Source organism: Macaca mulatta, chromosome 16 (genome assembly GCF_049350105.2).
Source record: "Macaca mulatta isolate MMU2019108-1 chromosome 16, T2T-MMU8v2.0, whole genome shotgun sequence".
NCBI lineage: Eukaryota > Metazoa > Chordata > Mammalia > Primates > Cercopithecidae > Macaca > Macaca mulatta.
In genome coordinates, this window is record NC_133421.1 from 61,375,733 (window position 1) to 61,396,291 (window position 20,559).

At 53.3% G+C, this 20,559-nt stretch overlaps 2 protein-coding genes, 1 long non-coding RNA gene and 1 other non-coding gene across 7 annotated transcripts in view; 3 read left to right on the forward strand and 1 right to left on the reverse strand.

Moving 5' to 3' along the window:
* Positions 1-20,559, forward strand: part of LOC114673140 (uncharacterized) — a 35,354-nt gene that overhangs the window by 11,240 nt on the left and 3,555 nt on the right. Inside the window, exons 4-6 of one of the 4 annotated variants that reach the window (XM_077971294.1) lie at positions 1,831-2,087; positions 4,583-4,630; positions 5,825-5,964. In XM_077971294.1, the coding sequence (XP_077827420.1) occupies positions 1,831-2,087; positions 4,583-4,630; position 5,825 (306 nt within the window). In that variant the 3' untranslated portion in view covers positions 5,826-5,964. Of the gene's footprint in view, positions 1-1,830; positions 2,088-4,582; positions 4,631-5,824; positions 5,965-20,310; positions 20,442-20,559 lie in introns of those variants that run through there. The other 3 variants (XM_077971293.1, XM_077971292.1, XM_028836400.2) reach the window with 3 other exon arrangements.
* LOC144335624 (uncharacterized) lies at positions 776-6,028 on the reverse strand. The gene is made up of 2 exons (XR_013406592.1): positions 5,890-6,028; positions 776-1,371 (listed from the first exon to the last, which is right to left on the reverse strand). It is a non-coding gene; the product is annotated as an uncharacterized LOC144335624 (long non-coding RNA).
* Positions 3,039-3,108, forward strand: MIR196A-1 (microRNA mir-196a-1). Its single transcript, NR_032036.1, has one exon. It is a non-coding gene; the product is annotated as a microRNA mir-196a-1 (primary transcript).
* On the forward strand, positions 9,186-14,377 carry HOXB9 (homeobox B9). Its single transcript, XM_015119385.3, has 2 exons — positions 9,186-9,792; positions 12,406-14,377. Exons 1-2 carry the CDS (start codon positions 9,276-9,278, stop codon positions 12,639-12,641), a joined length of 753 nt encoding a protein of 250 aa, XP_014974871.1. The 5' UTR covers positions 9,186-9,275; the 3' UTR covers positions 12,642-14,377.

A 20,559-nucleotide genomic window follows, 5' to 3' on the forward strand; every position in this document is an offset into this window, starting at 1 on the left:
TTGAATAAAAATATAACATGATAAAGAGCAAATGAGGGAGGTTGGAGGGGCCTCCCCATGCAAATCCTGGAATATGAATGTTGGCCAGAAATAAGATACTTCCTGTCCTCCAGCAGTTAAAGAGCTCCCCACTTCCTCCCTCTTGGTGCTGGGAAGGGGCCAGAGGGCACGGCCCCCAAACCACCACCCACCTCTGGAGAGCTGGAGCAGAGTGGGATTGCCTGCAGCAGAGTTAGCCCTTCAGAAAATTCAAAACCTGTACTGCCTAGTATTTTCCCTGCCTGTTTCTTTTTTTTTTTTTTTTTTTAAATCAGATTTTTAAAACATCCAGCAGCACTTTGGTGCCTTTTCTTGGGGTTGGGGAGTGGGGTTATCTATGTGTGTATCTATGGGAAGGTGGATGCCTTCAGTGCACTAAACCCCCTCCTGGGCCTGCAGCTGGACCTCACTCCTGTACCTGAACACTCTGCCTCAGCCTGAGCTAATCTTAGCCATCCATTGTGTCTCAAAACTGAACTCGCGGTGTTTTGGGGTGAATAACTGTGAGGCAGGATGGAGAACCTTTTGCTCTCCCATCCAGAAAGGCACCTAACCAGGCCCCTGGAGCAGACAAAAGGAGCAGGACGTCAATCACTTTGCTCCCAGTTCTCTGAAGCCCAAGATGAAAAGGGATTGTCCTTCATTTTGGTTCGGAGGCCTAGTAGAGAATTTGGATTCCACGAAGTTTTGAACAAAGTAAATGGTTCAGAGCAGGCAAAAACTATGGAAACTTGAGGCCTGGGTAGTAGTGGTTTTATTTGATGTTGAGGCTTTAAAGAGATGAGGAGATGGTGGTGGAGCTCCGCCACGCAGAGTGGCTCTCACTTCCACCCCGAGGAAGACCGACGGACCCCTGGGTTTATCCTCTGGGAGCCCGCGGCCCACTCAGCCCCCTTCAGGCCTTGGGAGTCACCCGGACGCAGTCTTATCTTCTGCCCGCTTCCAGCAAGTACCCGGCAATAAACAGGCAGGTCTGGGCAAAGGTCTGGTCGCTAGAAACGGAAAAGGAAAGATAAAAGTAAAGTTAAACAAAAAACAAAAACAAAAAACCCTTGGGCTGGGCGCTGTGGCTTACGCCTGTAATCCCAGCACTTTGGGAGGCCAAGGAGGGTGGATCACGAGGTCAGGAGTTCGAGATCAGCCTGGCCAATATCGTGAAACCCCGTCTGTACTAAAAATACAAAAATTAGCAGGGCGTGGTGGCGGGCGCCTGTAGTTCCAGCTACCTGGGAGGCTGAGGCAGGAGAATCGCTTGAACCCGGGAGGCGAAGGTTGCAGTGAGCCGAGATCCTGCCACTGCACCCCAACCTGGGTGACACAGCGGGACTCTGTCTGAAAAAAAAAAAAAAAGAAAGAAAGAAAGAAAAGAAAAAACCCGCTTTCAGCGGAAAGATGCAAAAAATGGAGGCCACCGGGCGTGGTTGGGAGAGCCTGGGCTTTCACAAGGAAGCGCCAGGGAGCCCAGCTCTGCTTTGGCGAGGAGCGGGGAACCTCATCCCAAGCCGGGCGAGCCGAGTGGATCGTAGGGTGTGCGCGGGGTTCTGTGGATTTTCCGTGTAGGCGGCGGCTTCCAGTCTCTGCCCCGCGCGGGCTGGGTCAGCGCGGACTCCTCCGAAAGAAGAGCGCGCCTGGCGGCCGGTTCGGCGGACGCCAAGGCCCGGGGGCCGGGGCTGCTTCTCTCCACGCGGACAAAGTGTGAGGGCAAAGAAAGGGGCCGAGGCGGGTGCTTCTACCGCTCGTAAATTTGTTTCCCCTTCCTTTTAATCCGCCCCCGGACGTCTTTCTTTTCAGGACAGGAGGGGATGTAAACCGTTTGAAGTTCATCAACACGGTGAAGTTTTATTGTATTTCCGGTCCCCAAGATTTATACCCGGGAGGGGGAGCGGGCGGCCAGGCGGACTCCCTCGCTACCTCGGACTTCCCTGCCGGACACGTGGCCACTCGGACCCTCGCTTCGGGGCGAGGGCGGGCGGGAGCCTGGACTGGGCCGCGGCCGCTGGCTCCGCACCTTCCCATGGCGGTGCACGGCCGGCACCGCCGCCGCCCAGGTAAGTCCGCCGCCGCCCTCGGCCTGCACAGCCGCGGTTCTGGGATGGGTGCGGGTGCGGGTGTGGGCGTGAGTACCTGTGACCAGGCGGGTGTCTGGGGAGGCACGGGTGAGGAGCTGGCACGTTAGGGGGCCAAGTACCCAGACCCAAGGTCAGGAAGGAGGAAGCAAATTTGTTCTCTGCGCCCCAATCACAGTCCTTAGCCTCTTAGTCCTTATTCTGCGAAGATTCTGAATGAATTGTCTTACCTGGAGCAGCGCGGCCTCTGCAGAGCCAGGGCCCTGGGACATTTTGGGCAGGGTGCCTTCACAGCAACTGTTCAGATCAACCAGCTTTCCCCTCCAAATCCCATTCTTCCTCTGTTTGTTCCTAGAATTCCCGATACTTTCTGACACTCTGCTTTTCCACCTTTCTCTCTGGCACTTTCTCGGCGCTCTTTTGCCCCACTCTCCTGTCTGCGCCCCAGTCTCAAAGCTGGAGGATGTGTAGGACTTGAAGATCTAGCCTCTCAGAGCTACACTGGGAAGCTGGGTGAGTTGAAATACAGGGGCTAGCGGGGTGCTGAGTGTAGATGCACCTTTGTATCGGTTTGAAGTTGAGAATTCTTTTTATCTGTGGAGACCTCCAGCTGGGCTGAGAGACAGAGACTGAGCAGGTATATCAAAGAGGCCCTGCCCAGGCTTGTGCCTGTGCCTAGGGTCTTCTCTGGCCAGGGCTCCTGGAAGGGAGTAAATGTCTCTGCAATCTGAGCTGTCAGGATTGGCTACAAAATGGTTTTGCCTAGAGTCCTGGGTTCAGTTCTTCCGACGTGTTGTTTAGTAGCAACTGGGTTCTTCTCTTGGGGAAGAGGTGGAGGAAAATGAAGTTAAGCCGCTTTTTGGCCCACAAAAAATGGCCACAAGGTTTGCCCCCAGTGAGCCCTTGACCTAGAGCTTGAACTGGAACTGCTGAGTGAATTAGGTAGTTTCATGTTGTTGGGCCTGGGTTTCTGAACACAACAACATTAAACCACCCGATTCACGGCAGTTACTGCTCCTCGCTTAGCTGGAGGAGTTGGGGGGAGGGGAGCAGAATCAGGACTGGAGGATCAGCCTTGCAAAATGGGGAAGAGGTTTGAGGTCCTTCATCCAGGAGCAACAAGGATGTTTCCCAGAAAAGATCTGGGAAGTGTGTGTGTGTGTGTGAGAGGAGGGAAAGGGGGATAAGGAGCAGTCATCTCTCCCAAGGCACCCCCCTGGCCCTGTTGAGCTGTTCAGCCCAACCCAAAGATGGCAGTCAGAGCTCCAAGCTTCCAGCCTTAGGGTCTCTGAGCTCTCACCTACATCCAAAACTTTCCAGAGAAAGTCTCCCCAACTTCACAAATATTTGATTTCAAAAGAAACACAGGGGGGTTCTTGAGGTTTCTGTAACTCTTTGGGGGTTGGTGCTCCACCTCAGCGGGAAGCTTCAGGTCCTTGAAGAGGGCTTAGTAGGTCTCATTCTGAAAGGGAAACATCTAGAGCTCTTGCACTCTTAGTCTGAAGCCCTTAGGGTCTTGTCGAAGGCCCCCTATGGGACCGGACCTACAGAAATAGGTCAAAAAAGTTCTTCCTTTCCTAATCCCTCAGTTGACTTTTTCCTCACCACCCACCCCAGTGGCCAGAGCTTCCCTCTGGCCTTGGGCTGGGCTGGGGGTACACATAGGTCCTGAGTGCCACCCCCTTGGAGAGGGGCCTGACTTGCAAGCTAATGGGGAGCCCAGGTTGTTGGACAATTCAACCCCAACTGATGCAGTGACAAAGGACAGAACCAGGGGTTGGACAGGGTGAGACTGTGATACCCTCTCTGACCTCGGTCCTCTTAAGGCTGCTGGTCCTGTGGCCAGGAAAGGAATAACTAGAAGTGCTGGTGGAAGAAGGGGGACTTTCCAAAGCATAAGCTAACTTTTGTTCCCAAACTCCCCCACCCCCCAGCCCGCCTGCTTGAGGCAGAGGAAATGTGCAAAAGGGCCCAGGAAAGAGGCCGGACCGGATGGGGCTTCGGCGCCAGGCTGACTTGGAGGGCCAGGGGCTTCTGCTAGAGCAGAGGGGCATTAGGGAGACCCACCCCTAGCCTAGGGGAAATGCAACCTTCAACCCACTGTCCTGATAAGCAAAGGCCAACAACTCTGTCCCTTGACAGTTTCTCATCCTCTGGTCTGGGTGGAGATGGCCTGGCACGTCCCTGCAGCCTTATCTCACTTCTCCCTGGGCCTCTCACAAACCTGCCCAGTCACTCAGAGCCTGACTGTCTTCCATCCCTGGCGTCCCTTGGCCACCCCCTCCCAGGAAAAGTGCTGTAAAAAGAAAAAAGGGGAATGTTAGAGAGAAAGGAGGAAATAAAGTCTTTGGAAAGCAGAGTTTTACAACAGCCACAGGTTTTATGGAAGCAATTTCGTAATAACCTTCTACCTGCTCGCCTCCTTTCCGCCTGCCTGCCGCCCACCCCGTTTGGCCTCCTGGATGCCCCCTCCCAAGGAGTCAGCCACCCCCACCGCCTTGGATATCCTTGATGGCTGAGAGTTGGTAAGAAGATTCCTGAGGTCGGCTTGGGCCACTGACCTCTCAGTCCTTCCTTTCACCTCTGACATCCTGGGAGGGAGGTTTGGCAGAAGATTTCGTTACTTCACTATTAAGATCCCCTCTTGGGGGGTATGGAAGCACCGAGGTTTGCACCTGAGTGTGCAGATTCAATGTGATACCTGTTTTGGAGGCCGTTTTGCGTAAAGGGTAAGGATTCTGGGATCTTGTGCCCTTTCCCACTGGGACAAGTGTCCTCATGCCTCACTCTTTCCCAGAGTGGGTCTGGACTGTGATCTGGAGTCAGAAAAAATACCTCTGGTGCTTGAGGACATAGATTTGGGGACTTTTCTAATTTTGTTGTACACAGCAGTGCTTTTGCTTGACCTCCACAGTCACTTTCACACTCGGCTCATCTCTGTCCACTGCTGCTTCATAATTCTGTGAGACACATGTGCTTGTAAGTAACTGTGCCTCCACCCCCGCACCCATCGCTATCATGAAATAAGCATCACACAATGCACATCGTCCCTGTGGTCTTGGGTAAGAAGCACAGTAAAGGATTTTATGGTCCAACAAAGAAGTCACAAAATTTCATAACCTCTTCTGGGCCAATATGAAGCATTTCTTTTACCTTCCAGAGAAACATTTTGGAAAGAAGTTGTCGTAGAATCTATCTAGTGTTAAGTCATATGCATTTGTTTGAGGATACGCTGTATATTTTGCTTGAATATCAAGTCAAGGGACAGATTTTCAAGTGCGACATCCGAATTAGCTAGTATTTTATAGCCATAATTCAAGTACACAAATACCCAAGCTTTTGCTTTTCCATAGGTGTGTGATGGTTATAAAAATGTACACACAAGCTTTTGGACAACTGATCTTCTTACATGAGCAGAATCTTAAACCTCCATCACTCACAGGGGTTACCTGCATACACGAATACCCAAGCACATCAAGTTTCATAGCTGGGCAGATTTATTTATTACATATTCTATACACAGTATAGAGCACAGTGCATTTGCACACTGGGTTTCCCGTACAGAAATATTGATTTGAAATATACATATAGGACACACACATCTATTTACATAAAACATGCATACATTTCAGCTAAGCTTATTAATTAAAAACAAACTATTTTTCCCCATTCTCACTTACTGTTTTTCTTTCTTCTCCCATTTCCTTCCCTTCCTCTAGATTTTATCTCTCTTCTTACTGACAAGGACTGTTCCAAAAGTCACCCCCACAGCACAGGCACTCACCGGCTGGTCGGCCTCTGCTCTTCAAACCTCGGCCTCGCTGTTGGCTTCTCTGGGCCCCAGTGTGGCCGGGAGCTGCCGCTTTTTCCTGCTTGCCCTTCTCCAAGCTACCAGCTACTGGCCCCAGCTGTGTTCAGGCGAGGCTCCAGTGCAGGGAATGGCAAAAGGCTGCAAGGGAAGGCAGGGTTTTCCTTCTTTCTGTTTAGGATTGGGGGTGGGGTACGGAGCAGTTTCACTCTCTTAGGATAAAGTGACCCCCACTGAAGCAACCCCTCTATTAAGTGTCTTTAGAAGCTGGGCTCCAGGGGCCACAATCCTGTTTGCTGTGCTCTTTCATAGTGGGTACCATTGTCTGGGGAGAAAACAAGACTTTTTTGGTGGGAGGGAGTCCACAGGCTCTCAGCTGACCCTTTAATCATTTGCCCGAGCTGGAGTTGAACTACAGTTTGGAGCAGCAGTGCTTTCTAGAAAGCTTGGCTGGGGTGGGACTCCTTGCTTGGCGCATTTACCTGGAGGGCAAAGAGCTGGGATGCAGACTACAGGGCTTAGGGGCCAGTTCATTCTCTTTCCTCTGGAGTCATTGCTCCTTGAGAAGACCAAGACCTCCAAAACCTGTCATTTTAAAATTGTCTCCACTCTCCAGCTTCTTCGTGAGCAAAGGCTAAGTTCCGATCTCAGAAAAGAGGCCTGAGTCCCCTCCTCACCCAGCACTCAGGAGCCACCAGGGAATAAAGGGCAACTCCTCAGGCAGATAGCAACCCACAAACCCAAATCTTGTCTGCTGGGAGAATTCACCCTTGGAGAACACAAGCCATCAGCCCAAATGTTCTTCTTCCTCTAACTTCTTCCCTAAACTGAGTGGCCCTCTTGACTCCTCTCGTTGCAGAGAGGCAGCTGCAAAGTCAGGGCAGGGGAGGGAAGGGGAACCGGGAAGCCGGCAGTCAGAGCCCAGTGCCTGCTTTGCTTGGGTCTTACGGACAGCCCAGCACTGACTTTTCCATAAATAAAAAATCCCCAGGCCATAGTACGCATGTCCTTTTAGGTCCTAATTTATATATTACAGAAATCATATACTCAGCCCACCATGCTTCATAAAGCCATTATTTATGGCAGGGGAGGGAATCTTTTTTCTTGAAGAGTATATTTATGACAGGTAAAGCCTACAGCAGACTTCATAGGGCTGGCAAATTGAGAACAGGTGCTTTGCCTTAACTGTGATTCATTCGCTCAGCGCCCAGCTTTTTCGCTGGTGAGTCCGGGGAGCTCCCTCGACTTTCCCAAACGTCCAACAGCTACTTGGAAGAATTTGCATTGGATTTTTGTTTCCCCACTTGGGTCCTATGGAAAAGGCAGATCTTCATGCTGTTTGGTTATGGATCTGCCAGGCTGTCACCCTCGGAGAGCAGGGGTGGGAAAGGAGGGGACCGGCTGGGCCCCGGCATTGATCTTTAAAAAATCATTTTGAAATCGCCATAATGTGAAGAAATATGGCGCTTCACCCTCGTATTTCACATGTAACGACACGAGATGGCTTCATTTGGAAAGAAAAGCGGGTGGGAGTGTGTGCCTGTGTGGGAGGTGATCCACAGCCTTCTACAAGGCAGAGGGGTAGGTGGCCAAAAAGATACGGCCTCAAGTTAGAGAGGCCCCACTTTTGCTAAAAGGACCAGACTGAGGGCAGCCTACCTTATTAGGATGCAGAGTCAGAGAGTTGCGGAGAAATCCTTCCCAATCTACCCCTGAGCCCAACCCCAGGAGAACTGGGTCTGTCCAAGGGTCACACCTCCGCCAGGAGAGGCAACTGCAACCAGGGCAGAAGCTGAGGAGCAGGGGCTGCCAGAGGAGCGAGGAAACCAGTCGGTGGGCCCCAGGGGTCCCTGCCCAGGGCCACAGAGTAGATATATATAAAAAGGGCTATTTGGAAGTTCCAGTGAGACAGTCTGCAGGGGGTAAGGCAGCGAGGGGAAGAGACTGACTGTGGGCTCCCTGTCCACACTGGCCCCTATATCGGTGTTTGGAAGTCTCCAGAGCAGGAGCCCTGGGTGAGAGGAGTGATACAGGAGGGCTGAAAACTCAGCCCAGGCTCCTTCCTCTTTGGATGGAAGGGGAGATAACTTGGGACCCCTTCCCTTGCTGACTGGGGATCCTTTCCCAGGCCTCTACTCTGGTGACACCTCAGGGGAGTGTCCTTAACCCTTTCTGCTATTCAGCTCCTTCATCAGGGCAATTTTAGGGGCCTGGGTGGTTATTCAGTTATTCAGTGGAGAAAAGGAGAAATGGCAATTCCCCCCCCCCTGCCGCCCCCACCTCACCACCACCATCTTAAATCCATCCTTCTGGCCAGAGTCAGAAAGGCCCAATAAATGTAAAGGCGCTCTGGTTCCTTGTATTAAACTCTTTCCTAGGCTCACGTTTCCGGGGCCTGATGGATCCCTTTAACCTCAAGCAGTTTCTAATTTCAGGACAAATAGTGGATTCTTGGACACTCAGCCGTTTTATTCACCTCTCTCCTCTTCCCTCAGCTACTGAGGGGTCCAGGGAAGCTCCCAGTCATGTAAATCTCTACAAATAGTGCACAGAGAGCCCCCTCCAAAGCGGACAACGTCCTAAAATCCCCAACTTTTCCCCTCATCCTTTTACTTCATCTCCTGTGGATTGCTGCTGCTGCTGTTGTTTAATAAACATCTTCTGTCAAGGGGACAGAGAAGAGGAAATGAGGGCCTGTGGGGTGGAGGTGGAGGTGTGTGTTGGGGGGGACAGGACCACCTCCTCTTCCAGTATCCTCTCGGGCCTCTGTGGCTGCTCCCCGGGCTGGGGCTCTCTCCCTCCCTCCGCCCTTGCTCTCCCTCCCTCCCCGACCCGCCTGGGGAGAGGGCTCCACAGCCTGCGTCCCTCCCGAGGCAGCCCGCCGCTTCCCTCCGCCTCTCCTCCGCCCCCGCCGCCCCATGTCGAGAACTGCCCCCCTTCCTGCAGCGGGAGGGGGGACCGGGCAGCCGGCAGCTCAGGCTGAGGTTACGTGGCCGCCGGAGCCCTGACGTGATAGCACATTGCATCAGCATAAAACAATCCATCCTCGATATGGAATGCGGTGCGGACGGATGACAGCGAGAGCGCAGCCCCCTCGCCCGATTGATTTATGTCGGAGCTGACGCTTTATCAGGCAGTCGGAAAAACTTTGACCAATCATTTTGCAAGGAGCGCTGAGCCTGGCTGCTCCACTGTACTTTGTTGGCTGAGAAGTTGAGCAGGGGGTGGGGGTGGGAGGGTGGGGGGCTGGGGGGGTCGCGTCCGAAAGCCCTCACACCGGTCCGGGTGCCACCTCTCCCTGCTTGGGCGCCGCCGCGCGAGCGCTTCCCTTCCCCCTGCGAGCGCCCGGATAATGTCTGAGAATGTCCATTTCTGGGACGCTTAGCAGCTATTATGTCGACTCGATCATAAGTCACGAGAGTGAGGACGCGCCTCCAGCCAAGTTTCCTTCTGGCCAGTACGCGAGCCCGCGGCAGCCGGGCCACGCGGAGCACCTGGAGTTCCCCTCGTGCAGCTTCCAGCCCAAAGCGCCGGTGTTCGGCGCCTCCTGGGCGCCGCTGAGCCCGCACGCGTCCGGGAGCCTGCCGTCGGTCTACCACCCTTACATCCAGCCCCAGGGCGTCCCGCCGGCCGAGAGCAGGTACCTCCGCACCTGGCTGGAGCCGGCGCCGCGCGGCGAAGCGACCCCGGGGCAGGGCCAGGCGGCGGTGAAGGCGGAGCCGCTGCTGGGCGCGCCTGGGGAGCTGCTTAAACAGGGCACGCCCGAGTACAGTTTGGAAACTTCGGCGGGCAGGGAGGCCGTGCTGTCTAATCAAAGACCCGGCTACGGGGACAATAAAATTTGCGAAGGAAGCGAGGACAAAGAGAGGCCGGATCAAAGTAAGTTATAAAAAGTGAGGAAATACCCAGGCCGAAGGCCAGGAGGGGGCGGGGAGGGGAAAGGCAATAAACTGCCGACCATGTGAAGGGAAACTGCGGCGGTGGCCGGAGAGCGGGCCGGGAGGAGGGGAGAGGAAGGAAAGTCGGAGGGAAGGGGGAAAGCTGCGTGCTCTGGAAGGGGAGACTGAGGCCGCCAGAGGAGCGCTGCCCCCACTTCTTCAAGTAGTGCGGGGAACAGGGGCTCTGGGATCGACTTGCAGCTCTCTCGGCCCTCTTTCCCCTGTCTCCCGGAGGCCCCAGCTGAAAGCCCGGCCAGAGACCGGCGACGGCCGGGAGAGGAGCTGGTGGGGCCGAGGGCCAGCGGCCAGCAAGGCGGAGAGCCGGCGAGGGCAAGGGCCGGAGCGCACTGGGCTGCCCGGGACCGTGCGGCTGGCAGAGCTCCCCGCTCCACGCGCAGACCGTAAAAGCCGGCCAAGGGGAAGGGGGAGGGGGCTCATTAGGATTTTATTTGCGATGCAACAGCTTGGCGGAGAATTGTTCCTAGCAGATCTCGTGCTGTAGCCGCTCAGAGTCCGCAACCGGCGCCGGGAGGGGCGGGGGAAGCCCAGGACGCGGTGACTGAGCCCCCTCCCCGGATGCGCCGGCCCCTCCCCGGGAGCCTTCCCTCTGGTGGCCCCTCTCCTCCTCGGCATCTTCGCCGGGGCTGCCGCTTCCTTTTCTGCGGTCCTTCCTCCACCCCGCTGCTCTCTGCGGGGCTCCCTAGCCCCAGCCCGGGCTGTCCGCCTCTTGGGGAGTCGGGGAATCGCTTCCGAATATCGGGACATCCCGGGGAGAGGAGGGGTGGGGGAAGAGAGGGTTGCAGAGAGGCGGAGAACTTTACCGTTTATGGGTAGTTTCCCATCACCTCCCACTCCTCAAAAGCACCCCAGTCAGAACGCCAAGTCTGGCTGATTTCCAGGAGGTGCTACTAGGTGAGAAGAGAGGGTTCTCCTATTACTTATTTTTAAGGTTGAGAAGGGCCCTTCGGCGAGGGAACTCAGCCCCAAACAATGACTCGCAGGCTGGTGAATCAAGTCCTCGTTTCTTACTCTTTTTGGGAAGTAGGGATTTTTTCGTCTCTCCTTGCCCTGCTAGGTTTCCCATTGACGGAGTGGCCCCAGGGCTCTTTAGTGCATCCTTGCCTGCTGGAGAGTAAAGAGCTGCTCCATTCCCTGCAGGGTCCTGTCACCTCCAACCCGCCAGGTGGAATCCTAAGAGCTGGCATTTGGGGAAGACATTCTTCCCCAACTCTCCCCGCACACTCCCAAACCGACCCACCACCCTAAAACCCCAAACTCTCCCTGAAAAGCCCATTATTGCAAGGCAGCCATTTGGCTAGAATCAATTATTAACAGTTTTTTCCCTCTTTCATATTTAATGCGGCTGCGGGTCCCATCCCAGGCAATCACATTAAGGAAATAGCACTGCAAATTGGTAAGACAGGGTACTTAGTGTAGGATGAACCAAATTTTTTATATATAAAAAAAATCCAGTGTTTTTCACTTGGGGAGAAGGAAGCTAGTAGCTGGTGGCTATTATTTTTAATTGGCTTAGCTTTATTTGGCAACTTTTTTGAGTTCCAGAGCAGGGGGAGAGAGGGTAAGAAGAAGAGAAGCCTGTATATATTTTTGTTTCCTCTCTTCCACTCAGTTACCCTCTTCTCCCCTCCAGCCCCCACATAGGACCAGTTAAGGCTAGGTGTGCTGTGAAGGGCTTCCTTTTACCTCCACATCACCCCTGGCTCCCCACCTTGGGACTGGAGCAATTTTACTCCCCAATTTCCCTGAACTTGTGTTAGCCAAACTGTGAGCTGAGCAGGAGCCGAAAAGGAGAGAGACTATTGCAACCATAAGTTATCTGTGAGCCCCTGGCGCTCCCCTGTCCATAGGCTGGAGTTGATAAATGGTTGCAATTGCGTTGCGTGTGAATTGGAGTGTGCTGCCTGTTTGTGGCTCTAAGTGCAGACCCATATTTGTGGTGTGTGGTGGTAACAGAGGGGGAGATTTCTACACAGACACACATGCCTGCTGCCATGTGGTCTAGAGACACAAGTTTGTGATCAAGGCAGGGTGTACTGGGACTAGACTGAAGGGCTGAAAGGTCTCTTGGGGTGAAGTGACACCCCAAATGTGGTAACTGAACAGACATCTCACTTCCCCACCCAAATCCTCCTCTCACCTCCTAGAGCCAGGACCCTTCAAGTCAGCTACCCACCCCTAGCCAGCCTGGGGGTGCTGCTGGAGGGGCTTCAACCATGTTGAACTCTGACCTGAGTCCTAAGCAGTTTGGACCCAAGTGGAGAAAAATTGAGAGGGAACTTGATATAGGCAGAGCTTTGGAAATGTTGAAGAAGCCTGGGCCTACGTTTGGCTCCATCCTTTCCACACAGCTTCTCACCTGGAGGTGTCTATAGCAGTGGCTGGCCCATCTGTGACACCCTTCCTGAGAACTTGAAGGCCCAGGTTGCCTCTTCTCCAGTGCAAGATGGGGAGTGGAGACCAAGGGTGTGCCCTCTTGGTCTGGGGCCCTTCAACCCCTTTCCTTTCTTTGATTCTATCGCTGCTTCTCTTTCAGCCAACCCCTCCGCCAACTGGCTGCACGCTCGCTCCTCCCGGAAAAAGCGCTGTCCCTACACCAAATACCAGACGCTGGAGCTAGAGAAGGAGTTTCTGTTCAATATGTACCTCACCAGGGACCGTAGGCACGAAGTGGCCAGACTCCTCAATCTGAGTGAGAGACAAGTCAAAATCTGGTTTCAGAACCGGCGGATGAAAATGAAGAAAATGAATAAGGAGCAGGGCAAAGAGTAAAGATTAAAGATTACCCCCAGTCCTCCCCAGCTCTTCCCCATCTCACTCTTATTTATGTGACGACTGCAAAGCCAGCGTTGTCTGGGATGTATTCAAGTGAATGGGGAAGGGAGTCTCTCTTCTAAGTCCTTTATCTGCACCTAGAGCCTCTCTCCTTTCCTTTGCCCTTACCTGTCTCTCTCTTCTCCCTGGGTGTCAGGAGAAAGTTTTGTTGATTTAGAAGATAGAAGTAGCTGGTTCCTAAGAATGTGATTGGCCACAAGGAAAGAGAGACCCTAGTCAAGCTCCTAGTATGCCCTGTAATTTTTCTGGGAAGTCCTAGCCCCTCACTTCCAGCTTGCCTGTTTCTTCTCTACACCCACCCAAAAGTCACCCAGGAACACTCCAACTCCACACAGCTCAGCAGACACCCACACAGTAATAATGGGGCAAGCTCACAACCACCCTTCAGTCAAGTGAAATGACGCTCCAGATGCAGACCATCGCACACCAAATTTGGCAAAACAGCCCTCAGATCATCAGGCAAGCCCGGATTCTATCCCTGATGCAAATACCCACTGGGGAGATGTCTAGAGGCAGACTCCTGAGTGAGGTGTTGCAGCCCAAAGGCTGTAGCATTGCCATACCATCCCCATGGAGTTGCCAACTATTCTCAGGCCAAGGGCCATGGGGAAGATGGGGCAAACCTAGCCCCCAAGCTGGTGGGCTAGAAAGTACAAGAAAAGGCAGCACTTGGTTTTATGAAGGTATCTTAGGTGGAGCTACTCGCCACCTCCCACCAACATGTACATTTTGTTGCAGGAAATGTTTAATTCTGCATGATGTTTCCCTCTCCTTCCAACAAAAGAAGGTCAAACTGTGGGTCGTAGAGCCTTGACAATGTTGTCCTCCTGTTCATCTGTGCACCACTTGACAGACTGTAGCTTCTCTTACTCTCCACCGGCCCTGCATTCTTCCGCATCCTCCCTAGCTCTGAAATCAACTCTCGAATCCACCTTGCACCCGCGAGTAAAGCCGCCCCTTGTAGAAAACCCCCTCCACCCTCCATTCCCCGCTAGGTCAAACCCCACTGTAGACAGGAAAGCCAGGCCAGGAGAGTCCGAATGAAAATTTATTGTGAATCGATTCCCAAGCTCCCTTCCGGGACAAGTGGTCTGGGACAGGGAGGAGCAATGGCCCCAGCGCTCAAAGCTCTACGCGTTCCTCCGAATCCCGTCGGCTTCTCGACCCACGCGGAGGATCCCCGGGCCTGGCGGCTGCAGCCCCAGCGCTAAAGGAGACCGGCCTCAGGGCCGGGCTTTGCCTCCTGCTTCATGGGCCTGGATGCCGATCTGCGCGGCTGGTGCGTGCGCGCGCTTCTGGGGAACAGTCCCGCGTGCAAAGGAAAGAGGCAAAATCGCACCTAAGCATCAGATGGAAGCTTACTCTCTGCTTCCCCTCCTCCCCCTGCTCCCCTACTTCTCAATCCCCTTCAATTCGTAGACTCTTGCTCCTGCTTCTCCTGATCCTGCAAGGGGACATTCCAGTAGAAGTTTTTTGCTTTGTCGGTGGCTGTCGTGAAATTGTGCTTGTGTTTCGTGATTTTGGGGGTGATCGTCTCGCCTGTTTTCAGTTGTCGATTATATGGGAGGGTTCTGGGTGGGAGTGGGGAGGGGTAGGGGCCTAGAGCTCTAATTGTTTGTTTTGGAAGAAAAAAAGAAAAAGAACAAAAAATATATATCACTATAGAAAATAAATCTCTCCTGTGTCTTATTCTGTGTTGGCTCTCTGGGCCTGACCATAGGTAGAGATCCCAGTTGTCAGGAGAAAGGCTTGGAAAAAAAAAAAAAAAAAAAGATAGCTGAGTTCAGGAGGTTTCTCCTTAGACCCTGCAGGGCAAGGTCCCCTGCAGAGCTCTCTAGAGGTGGAGCTGAGAGCCAGTCCCAGACCTCAGGTCCCAAGACTACTGGTTAAACTGATCAAGAGCCTTCCAACAGGAGAACTGGAAAACTGGAGGTGGTGGGGAAGGAAATGTGGGTTGTCTGGAGAGGGGACAGGGTCTGGAGAGCAATGAGGTCCTGAGACCTCCTCACTGACTTGAAAATAGGAGGGAAGGTAGGTCTTCCTGCAGCTCCTGAGAATGTCACCTTAGTTTGGCCACTTTAAAATATGATGCAAGGGAGGAACACAGTAATTTCCCTCTGTTCTTCCCTGCAGCAGGGTGCCTAGGTCTAGACAGAGGCCTCCAGAGGGCTGGAATCTCCTTCCTTCCATTCAAAGGGAGCCAACCCCTTAGGGTTCTCGGCCTCCAGCTGGCGTTGGAGGCTCCAGTTTGAGCCACAGGGTAGCAGCCTTGGTCTGAGCTGGGTTGGGTTGGTAGGGGCTGAAACCTGGGTAAGCACCTCTGCAAAGGGTGGAGAGGGCATTGAGTGTGAAGCAGAAATGTGTTAGTAGAAAAATTCACCTCCCAAAAGGACCCCAGAATTAAACTCAGTTTCAAGAGGCACCTTTTTGTCCCTCTCAGACGGAGGGATTTCGCCAGAGCCTCTCATGAAGACCGCAGTTTTGGGCAGCCTGCGCTTCTCATCCAGGCCTTGGGATTCCACTTCGGCCGGGCCGGCGCTCCCGAGCCGGCCTTCCGCAGGAGCCTCTCCCCAACCCAAGCCGACAACACTGCGGCCCGCGGAGACCCTGCGGGTTGGGGTAGAGTTGGGAACAAAGCATGGCCGAGTGAAGGGAGCCTGCAAGTGAAAAGGCCAGGCCTACCCTCCTCCAACGAAAGGACAAACTGATCCGAGTGAGGGCAGGAGGCAGGAGAAAGCGGAACTCGGCGTCAGGCAGGCCCGGACAGGCACCCTCCAAGGAGGGTTTCACTGGGGATACAAAATGAATCTGACTTTACTGCGGGTGTAGACCAGGCTCCTGCCCCATCCTGGGCTACCCAGGCCCAGCCAGTGCTGACAGCAAACACAGAACGTCGGTTTCTGCCTAAAGCAAACGCTCAGCGAGGCGGGAACAGAGGGGAACAGAGGGCAGTGCTGCGTGGTAGGGGCGAGGGCGCTTGGAGGGGCCTCTGCCAGCAGCGTCTGGGTCCCCAGCCCAGGGCTGCTTCTTTAAAGACAAACAAAGGCGAAGATGCGGAGGCTCGGAAGCTGGAGATGGGGAAATCAGTTGTCATAAAAGAGAGATTCAGAGAGGGAGACCGCCAGAGTGCGAGGCAGAGAGAAGCCGGGAGAGGAATTCAATGCCGTGTGCGCAGCAATAAAAGAATATGACCGCTATAAAAGTTTATAGCGTATAAATTTCTGAAGGTTAAGAAACTAAACAGCAGCAAAGCAAACAGCGAGGGGAAACTTTCCGGAGCTGAGAGAGCCGCAGCTGGGCCGGGGCTGCCGGCCGGGCGGGGGAATGGGAGGGCCGCGCTCCGGCAGCCTTCACCCTCACACACCCAGAACGCGGGACTCCGGGTTTCCGAGGCTGGGGATGAGGGGGCTGGGGTCAGAGAGGGAGAGGAGGGAAGCCGGGGAAGAACACTCTGTTGTCTCAAATGCTTCAGAGATTGCAATTGGGACTCTTGTCTTTGTTCTTCACACCCCCTCCAAAATCAGGCGTCCGAAACGAGGAGTCTCCTGCGCGCGCGCGCGCGCGCACACACACACACACACACACACACACACACACACACACGCAGGTCCGGCGGGGCCAGACGTCTGGGCGCGGGCAGCCTCTTGATTCTTTTACAGTCTCGTCCCATCCTGTCAGGCCTCCTCTCCCCCGACGACAAAAAGCCCAATTGTTTCTCCTCAGGATTTGAAACAGTCGTGTGAAGTTTGAAAAGTGCGCGGTCCCCCTTTTTACAGGCCACAAAGGGCGCACTGGTTTGTGGTCTCCACTAGAAATTAGGGACAGGGGTGGAAGGTGTACGTAGAAAGAAAAAAGCTTAGGGCTTCTTTTGTTTTCCTCCTCTGTGTGGTGTTTTTTCTTTTTTTTTTTTTTTTCTGTTTTTTAGCTTATCTACACAATTTCATGCACCGTTTCCTGATCCCGACGCCCGCTACCTATCCCTCCCCTTTTCCTGCTAGTTTTGAAAGTTTTTCCTGCTGGCCGCTTCTGCGGCTACTCTCCCAGAAAACTGGTGGAGCCGGTGGCTGCGGCGCCTTTTCGCAAAGGAGCCGCTAGATGGCACCCTTGCTCCATGTGAAACTCCCGGGAGCGGCGGCTCAGGATGTCTGCGCCCCGCACCGCGCCTTGGTCGGCCCTGAATCCAGGAACTGAGTGCTACCAAAAGTCATGAATAATTTGCCCCCAATAAAAAAAAATAGGGCTCTTTATGGCCTTACCCCCATTTTATAGATTTCAGTTATAGTAGTGTTCCCCATCTTCTCAAATGGTCAATTTCTGAATTTTCCCCACGAGGAGGGCTCAGTGCTTCTCACCCAGTTGCTGTGTTCCGTGGGGCAACAAATGCGTGAAAACGGGGAATAATAGTAATAATAGGAATAATGGGTCCAAATCCAAAAGAAGAATTGATTCGAAAAAACGAGATTTTCAGTGAAGGGAGGCGAAAGGAATGTCCTTGGATGCGGGTGAGCAGGTCAGGTGAGAGGGGCGAGTCGGCAAAAGAAGGTAGGATGGAGAGGAAGCTGCCCTGAGGCGGGCTGCCCACCAGCTAGAGAGAAAATCAATCGCATAAGCCAGCCCGAGACCCCCCAATTTGTGTGGGGGAATGGAGCCATAGCTTTTGTGGGGATTCGGAGGTGCTCGGAGCCGGCAGGGCGGCTTCGCACCGGCGCAAGCTCTGGTGTGCAAGCTCTGGGCGCAAGCCTTTGTATGAGTCCGGGGCTGGGCTGGGCTCGCACAGGGCGATCTAGGCAAGGGGCAGGGGCTCCCCAGGGCAGCGGGGTGCGGGAAAGCTCGGATATCGCCTCTGGATGCTTTGCGCGGCCCCAAAGAATGAGCGTTTTCCCATGGGCGCAAAGGCGGGCGCGGCGTCAGGACGCTGGAGCTCGGTTCTCCCTGGGTTCCTCGGCTTCCAGGTGAGAGTTGCGGCTTCCGCGCGCCTTGGCCCTGGCCGCAGGCAAACCTGGGGGCGCCGGTCCTTTCCTCATTGAGCAGCTGGAGGTCTGGACTCCGGGCACTTTCGTTTTGAGACCCGCACCCTGGTGACTGTCCACAGCCCCTTGCATTCCAAATCTCCTATGTCCTCCCGGCCCCGCCGGATCCCTGCCTTCCATCCGACAAACCTGCGCCAGCAATAGATACACCCTCCCCTTCAAAATCACCCCAGCTGCAACATCTCCTCTCCCCCACCAAGACTCAATGTAAGGAGGTAAGCGGAGTTTCTCCTCAACTTGAATTTCTCTAATAAATCTGCCCTCCGCTGGGTGTTTATAAATTGTCTCCTCGCTCTTTCTGGTCCCCCCCCCCCATAATAGAAACATTTTCCTTCCATCAGGAATTTCTGGCACGGTGTGGAGATGATTTAGAACAAGCCATTGAATTTGTACCTCGCCGGTGAGTTTTCAAATAATGACCATAAAATCCTCTGCACTTGATAAAAATGTTTGCTTCCGCAACAACTTAACTCGGCCCTCCGTTGCCTCACGGTCCCCTCAGCCACGCGCTGAAAATTCAAAGCCCTGGTTCTCTCCACTCCTCCTTTCCTTTACCTCTCTCCCCCTTCTAGCCCCTCTCTCATTCTCTGGGTTCACTTTTGAAGAACTAAATGACCTCACTGGTAAGGTTCCCTTTGGAAAAGTGAGTTTCATTTTTACAAATGTTGGGGTGTATGGGGTCCCCAAAAGGTGCCCGTCGAAAAACAAACCACTGTTTCCTGAATAAACAATGGATTGAATGTATTTGTAAAGCCTCCACTTCTGTTGCTCAAAATTTTCTTTCTTTCTCTCCTTCCTCTTCCTTACCAATCTGCTGCTACAGGAGGCTATTGGTTCTGACCCTCAGACTGAGGCCTTCTAAAGCCTGGCCACCATCATCGTGAGGCCCGGTAGGCAGGGAATGCAGTGGCCACAGAGTGTGGCACCCAGTCAGCTTGTTCCAGCTTTCCGTGTTCAGGCCTCTGGTCCCCAGGTCTGCAGGGAGAGCCAGGTTTAACCAGAGGCTCCCCAAGGGGAAAGGAGAGAAAATGGGGGACTTAGAAACCTTACTCTATCTGAATCCCACACCGAAGTCAGTTTAAGTGGTGACTGGCTCAAAAGGTCTTGGGGACACTGAGGACTAATAGATGCCTCCCAAACACATACTCTTCAGGCACTGCCTAGGGCGGCTGAGAGCATAGGACAGCAGACACCAAGGCCAGGTGCCAGGGTCTGATACCGAACCTTCTTTCCTTTTGATGCGTTGATGGGCTCAGTGGTGCCCTCTCACCCTAGGGCACTGCAGAAGGTGTGGGGGTCGGCCTGAGAAGGTTGGGAGCTGCTAATAATTGGGCTTGGCTACTGGGTCCTGAGGTGCAGTTGTGGGGTAGCCCAGTGGGGCTTCATCCCTCTGATGGCATCAGGCCCTCTCCCCTCATGCAAAGTCTGCCCTCAAAAGTGCTGACTGGGCTGAAGGGCCTTCGGGAGACCCCCTTTTCAGCAAGCAGAGATTGCACAAACCTGCAGAATCGGCAGTGGCAGCTCGAACTTTGCTCTGTGCTTCAACCACTGCTCATTAACCAGAAAGTTTCTTCTTCCCTCCCGTTCCCTTCTTAAGATCTCCCAGATCCCTGTTTCACAGAAAATCTTTGCTTATTTGTTTAATGAGAGGAAGTTTTGTGACTGGCCAGGGCAGGGCAGAGAGGGCAGGGCAGAGAGGGGACCTTTTGGGGGCTCCAGAGAAGGGGTGGGGGCAGGTGCTTGCCAGGATAGAAGGAGATGAAAATCTCAGAAAAGTCACCGTTTGTGCCGAAAAAAATCCCCATAATCATTCTCATTTCGGCTTCGTCACCCCCACCGTGCTGCAGTCGGGCGGCGGGGGCGATCGAAGCTGCAGTTTTATAGCTGTAGAGGAAAGAACTCGTAAAATGCTAACAGCTTTTATGCGCTGCGGCATAAACAACAACAGACTCCGGCTTTATTGCGTTTTATAGTTTGTTAAAGAGTTTACAGCCGTTTTTTGGGGGGCCGGTTACCCAGCCAATTCCCTCCACACGATAGTTAAACCTTTATCAATAATAAGGAAATTGATCATTAAAGCTTTAAATATGACTACCTCGTTTGTTTGAAAATATGTTTAGGAGAGGAAGCTGTATGATTTGATAACTTGTATTAAAATACCAATTACATTTATAGGACCTTTTAAAACTCGGCGCAATTAAACCGTGTTCTTTTACATTTTTCCGAAGCGACCCTGACATTTAGAAAGACTCCAATTGCCTCGTTAAAATCGCGAAATTAACAGCGTGCCTACGCCTGGCGCGTTGTGTATGTGTGTGTGCGTGTTTTTTTCCGTGACTCCCCCACATCAGTCTTTGGGGGTGGTCTGCGAAGGTATTTGATTTGTTGTGAGGCGAGAGATATCTCATTAATGTAGGTAGTTAAACAGATTTAATCCGTATTCATTCTCTCTCACCCTCTCTCCCTCTCCCCCTCTCTCTCCCCCTCTCCCCTTCTCTCTCCCTGGTTGTTTTTTTCTTCCCCTCCTTTTTTTTTTTTCCGCTCTCTCCTCACTCCCTGGCGCTCTCTCGCTCTAGCTCTCTCTCTCGCTTGCTCTCTCTCGCTCTCACCCTCGCTCTGCGTTCTGTCCGGGAGGAGTACGAAGAAGCCAATAGGATGCGGGGTCTCTAATGGATGCAAATGATCATGAAAAGACAGTGCAAAATATGAAACAACTCATTTGCAGGGAAGTAAATCACCGAAAACTGTTTATGAACTGGCATCCCTTCTTCGAAATGTAAAGCGAGGACCTCTTTAAGTGGCGGTATATTTTTGTTTGGGGGGTG